Source organism: Camellia sinensis, unplaced genomic scaffold, assembly GCF_055761805.1.
Source record: "Camellia sinensis isolate YWXY unplaced genomic scaffold, ASM5576180v1 Unanchor1, whole genome shotgun sequence".
Classification (NCBI taxonomy): domain Eukaryota; kingdom Viridiplantae; phylum Streptophyta; class Magnoliopsida; order Ericales; family Theaceae; genus Camellia; species Camellia sinensis.
Window position 1 is genome coordinate 11,270,194 of NW_028128987.1, and position 6,007 is coordinate 11,276,200.

Genomic DNA, 6,007 nt, shown 5'->3' on the forward strand with positions numbered 1-6,007 from the left:
GAGATATCTTTTCCATGTAATAAGGGAGAGATTTTCTCCCTCAAATAAATAATTATTGTTACTTTGTATTTTGTATTAATTTCAAAATAGAAATAAGTGCAAAAAACGCAGTGTGTGTTTGGTCATATTACACCAAATAAGATCTAATAGAATACTCAAAAAAAAAAAAATATTAGTTAGATAAAATATAAATCTTAAGAATGAAATTTATTAAAAAAAGCTCCTTTTAAAGTTTGAAACAAAAAAAAAAAAAGTAACTAACTTTAACAATGTCATCAACGTGAATTGTGCTGTTGAGAGTGTTGTTCATCTTGTGAAATTAAATAAATAGATTTATGAAAAAAATAAATTATATACCAAGAACACATGCAAATAATTACAACTAAATTTCAACATAAATACACAAAATAATAAAAGGGTAAAGAAACGAAACCGAAGCCTGCACGGTAGCAGTTTCCTTAAAACAGATTTCGCCGCCTCACAGGTCGAGTGCTTGAGGAATCCCGACATTGTCTCCCAGGATACGACGGTCAAAACCAGCTACGACAGAAGCACTATCTGTCTAGCTTAGCGAACAAAACAGTGGCAGCACCCTCTCATAGTAGGAACTTTCAGGCAAACTGACTTGTGAAATGGAAGTAAAAATTTTCTGTGTTTGAAACTTGACAGGAGGGTCTCAATTTATACATGTATAGGGGAGAGAGGAAGAGCCTCCAGCCTTTATGGCTGTTCATAATGCACCATTAACCTCTGCAATAAAGGCAGGAGTTACAAACCCCATTAATGCAGGAGTTACAAACCCCATTAATGCTCTATTAAACTCTGTAATAAATGCAGGAGTTACAAACTTCATTACCTTTTTTCCATGAAGCTAACTTCATGAGGTAATTTCTCATTCAAATTTCAATGGTTTTTGGCCATTCTATCTGTGGTGTAAAGATCTCAATGCAAAGTATCTAGACCCACTTGGACCTAACACAATAGACGGTTGGGACCTACTTTAATATTTAATTAAAGTCACCAAAAAATCATTTTTTTCAACAGAGAGCCCTATGCTGAGCAAGCGGACACTTTAGGCCTCTGAAATTTGGTAAAAAACAGGCTCCAAAAAAAATGTTTACTATTATACCTGTTCATAAAAAATAAAAATAAAAAGGGACTTTCAAAAAGAAACCAAGAAAATTGATTGATGTTTGAATTTTTTTGAAGCAAACTAGATGTTTGTTTCCCAAATATATACAATTAGTTATAGTTGTTAGAATTACTTTTAGGGAGAAAAAAAATTCAACGTTGACATTGCTCAAATTTTTACATTCAATCAATTATTTCCCAAGAAATATTAAATGAATTTAGTTGAAAAGTTAGATAAAGCAAGCTTGCAGCTAAAAATGTGAAAATAGTGATATTTAAATTGACATTCCTACAATTTTTTCATTTTTATTAGGTATTCCAGCTCGATTTTGTGGAACTTTAATCTTGGGAGTGTAGGAGTGGTTGTGGATAATCTAAATAAGTACATTTTTTAACTTTTTATGAAATATGAGTTGGGTATGGATTGAGTTTGAAGTGATGTGGTAGAGAGGTGATGAGACTTAAATAAGATGATGTGACTTAAATAAGATAGTGACTTTTTAACTTTTTTAAGTTATGAAAAATATGGCCTTAGACTATATTTGAATTATAGTAATTTTCAGGAAGAATGAAATTGTAAATGTGATTTCGGATCCCATTATTCTAGGATTTGAGGAGTTTCGATTCTTATAAATGTGGCTTGAGCTTCTCCCAAACTTGAGGGATTCGTGGAGCCCACCATAAGTCCCGTTTCAATGATTTGAACTGTTCACTTTTTAGGACTCGTTGAATGAAATATTCATGCAAAAAATCAAAATGATAAGACATTAGTAGCTATATGTTTGAATCAAATTTATATTACAAAAAATGAATAGTTATTCTTGAAATTATATTTGCTGTTCAAATTTAAAAAAAAAAAACAAACAAATATGATTCAAATATATAGTTACTAATATTCAATTATTTCGATTTTTTGCATGAATATTCTACTCAATGAGTCAAAAAAGTGAACGGTTCGGATCATCGGAATTGATTTCAAAATTGGCCTATCAAGTTCAAATACTCTCTTAAGTTGAGATCTCAACTTGAGAGAAATCAAACAATTTTTGTAAAAACAACCTATCATAAACTCACTTGCAATTGTTTACCTATTCATGTGACTAACAATATTAGTATTTTTACCCTTGACAATATGAAAGTTCAAAATGAATCAAAAAAATGAATCAAAATCAATCCATAATACGAGCCTAGTCTTTTATTTATTTATATATATATATAAGGTTTCATAATAAAAGTTTGTTTTGAATTTCGAAAAAGTCAGAACTAGTCCTGAACGTAACTTGAGTGTTTCCCACTAAAGGGCAAATCAATCTCCATTGTCATTAAAAAAATTAAAAACAAGACTTTAAATACTAAAGAACGAAATCAACAAGACTACTTGGTGTAAAGATCTTGCAAGCACTGAGTAACATGCTAATTGTAATAAACCTTGAAAAGTGGATGTAGACTTAAATTGAATGGAACCACAATACATCATGAAGTTTAATTTACTCTTTCTTTTATCTTTCATTATTTAACATTTGACATTTGTTTTCCTTTCTTTCTCATGAATCGATAAGAATGCAATTATAAATATAAAAAATATTATTATTATTATTATTATTGTTATTTATTTTATTTTTTTTGATAAATAACCAAACTTTATAAAGAAGCATCAAGAAGATGCAAAAAATACAAAAACCGACCACAAAAGCCCAACGAAACTAACAAATCAAATTCTCCACAAAATCTGTAAAAGTCAATACATCTGGATCCACTAATCCTGTCACCCAACTATACAGAACAGAAAGAAGACGCCTCTCTAACCAAGTGATGGAATGAGCGACCCCATGAAACACCCGCCTATTTCACTCTAGCCAAATCAGCCAAAGTAAACAGTGCAAGGCAAGAATCCAAGCCTTTCGACGCCTCTTCCCCACCCTCCCCCCGACCCAACTCTGCAAAACTGCAAACAAAGACCCCGGTTGAACCCAAACCAACCCAAACATTGCCACCACAAGCATCCAAAGACGAGAAGAGACCGAACAATGAATAAGCAAATGGTCAACCGATTCCGCAGCCTGACTGCACAAACAACACCAATTCACCAAAATATGCCCACAACGAATCAAATTATCAATAGTCAAAATACGACCCAAACTCGCCGTCCACACAAAGAAGGCAACCTTGGATGGTGTGCTCGGCACCCAAACACTCTTCCACGGATAGACGAAAGAGCCATTAACAACACACTTATCCTCAACAAGCGCCCCATAGAACGAAGACACCGTGAAAATACCTTTGGCCCTAGGACAAACCCAAACCAAAGCATCATTATCCGCCTGTCCAAGATGTAAATCATATAAAAAACCAAGGAGGTCCACTAACTGATCTAGCTCCCAATCTTGGACATGACGACGCAGCTGCACATTCCACACCCTCAACTGCCCCTCCCCAACCCTCACAGCACTAACCAACACCTCAGAATTCGCAACAATAGCAAATATCAAAGGAAAGCGAAACTCTAAAGACAAGTCACCACACTACCTATCCTGCCAAAATCGAACTCTATCCCCCACACCAATTTTGAACCTCACATGTCGCCAGAACGCTTCCCGACCCAACCAAATCCCTTTCCATAACCCGTAACCGTGAGAGTGACCCACCTGTCCCGAGCACCACATCCCCCTAACCACACCAAACTTAGCAACCACCACCCGCCTCCAAAGACGCGCCCTCTCCTCCACAAAACACCACAGCCACTTCCCTAACAAGGCCAAATTAAACAAGACTAACCTCTGAACCCCCAAACCCCCTTCCTCCTTAGACCTACAGATCCGATCCCAAGACACCAAATGGTAATGACCACCCTCACCCCCATCACCCCACAAAAAGTCCCTTTGTAATTTCTCAATTTGCCTTGCTACAGAGACCGGGATCACATGAACAGACATAAAATAGGTTGGGATACTTGATAGAACACTTTTAATCAATGTAAGCCGTCCACCCTTCGACAAATACTGACGTTGCCATCCTGCCAACTGACGACGCACCCGATCCACCACTCCTTCCCAAATCCCAGTCGCTTTAAAGGAAGCCCCCAAAGGCAAACCCAAATATGTAACATGTAACGATACCACTTTGCACCCCAACATGGCTGCCAACACCGAAGACCTCGCCGCTTGCCCCACTGGAATCAATTCTGATTTTGCTAGATTAACCCGAAGCTCGAACACTGCCTCAAAACACAACAACACGCATCTCAAATGTCCAATCTGGGCCTCCTCTGCATCACAAAAAATAAGCGCATCATCTGTATAAAACAAATGAGACACCACCACATTCCCTGGAGCCACTCATACCTCAAATCCATTCAGCAAACCTGCTTGCACCGCCCTTGCCAACAAATGCCCCAAAGCCTCCATAACCAAAATAAACAACAGAGGAGATGAAGGATCACCCTGCCGTAGCCCGCAAAGAGTGGGGAAAAATCCTGCCGGGGAGCCATTAACCAAAACGGACATTCGCACAGTAGAAATACAAAACAGAATCCAACGCCGCCACTTCGCCCCAAAATGCATTCTCTCCAACAAATACATCAAAAAGTCCCAATTCACATTATCGTAGGCCTTCTCAATATCTAATTTACAAATAATCCCCTCATTCTCTTAATGCAACCGCGAGTCCACACATTCATTCGCCACAAGAACCGCATCTAAAATTTGCCTACCCCCCCACAAAAGCATTCTGGGATTCCGATACCACCCCTACCAACACCTCGCGCAAACGATTTGCCAAAACTTTGGCCAACACCTTATATACACTCCCTAGAAGACTAATAGGCCAGAAATATCTAATGTCCTCCACCCCCCCCCCTTCTTGGGAATTAAGGCAAGAAATGTAGTATTAAGACTTTTCTCAAATTCACCTGACTGATGAAACTGCTCAAACATAGCCAACACCTCCAACTTGACCACCCCCTAACAGTGTTGAAAAAATGAAATAGTAAACCTATCCGAACCAGGCGCCTTATCCCAGGCATACTTTGCAAAGCCTTAAACACTTCCTCTTCGGTAAATGGCCTTTCTAGAGAAGTACAGTCTATATCTGAAATAACATCAAAACTTACCCCATCCAAACCTGGACGCCACTCCTTCCTTACGCACCGAAACAAATGCTCATAAAAACCCACGATACTTGCCTTAACCTCTTCGAAGGACGAAAACTCCAGCCCATTTACTCGAATCCGACCAATCTGATTAACCCGCCGGTGAGCATTCGCCATACGATGGAAAAACTTAGTGTTACGATCACCATCCTTCAACCACAGACATCTAGACTTCTGGCGGAAACTAATCTCCTCCATGTGTGCAATATGACCAAATTCCTGCCGAACTTCCTCCCGACGAACCACATCAGCCTCAGACAACCCCTCACCACCTTGTTTCTCCTCCAACACCTGCAAAGCTTCTAAAACTCTAGCCTTCTGCCCCTCCAATTGTCCAAAAACCTCCCTATTCCAACTCTTCAAATCTAACTTAAGGAGTTTTAATTTTTTCGCTAACCGTGAACTAGGCAATCCTGCCACTTTGTAAGTCACCCACCAGCCTTGAACCATCTCTACAAAGCCCTCAGATTGTAACCACATATTCTCAAACCGAAAAGGCGTCGGACCACTTCTAATACCCCCACTATCCAACAAAATTTGCCAATGATCTGAAGTGGGACGTTGTAACCGCCGTTGAGTTGCCTGAAAGAAATGCTCCTCCCAATCCCCGGTGACCAGTAATCTATCAATTCGAGACATAGCGCCACCCCCAGACCAAGTGAAAGCACCGCCTTGGAGCGGAAAATCTACCAAATCCATCTCATCAATGAAAGAAGAAAAATGCCGCAT

At 38.7% G+C, this 6,007-nt stretch overlaps 1 protein-coding gene across 1 annotated transcript; it reads right to left on the minus strand.

The window, feature by feature from the left end:
* Window positions 1-2,978: 2,978 nt before the first annotated feature.
* LOC145814082 (uncharacterized) lies at window positions 2,979-6,007 on the minus strand. Its single transcript, XM_082910607.1, has 5 exons — window positions 5,240-6,007; window positions 5,039-5,090; window positions 4,493-4,603; window positions 3,777-4,396; window positions 2,979-3,590 (listed from the first exon to the last, which is right to left on the minus strand). The coding sequence occupies exons 1-5, from the start codon at window positions 6,005-6,007 to the stop codon at window positions 2,979-2,981; spliced, it is 2,163 nt and encodes a 720-aa protein (XP_082766733.1).

Coding starts and splice junctions, on each gene's coding strand:
- LOC145814082 (XM_082910607.1), bottom strand. CDS start 6,007: ATGCGGCATTTTTCTTCTTTCATTGATGAGATGGATTTGGTAGATTTT. Junction 5,091..5,239: donor GGCGTCCAGGTTTGGATGGG/GTAAGTTTTGAT, acceptor CAACACTGTTAG/GGGGTGGTCAAGTTGGAGGT. Junction 4,604..5,038: donor TGAGCAGTTTCATCAGTCAG/GTGAATTTGAGA, acceptor GCTCCCCGGCAG/GATTTTTCCCCACTCTTTGC.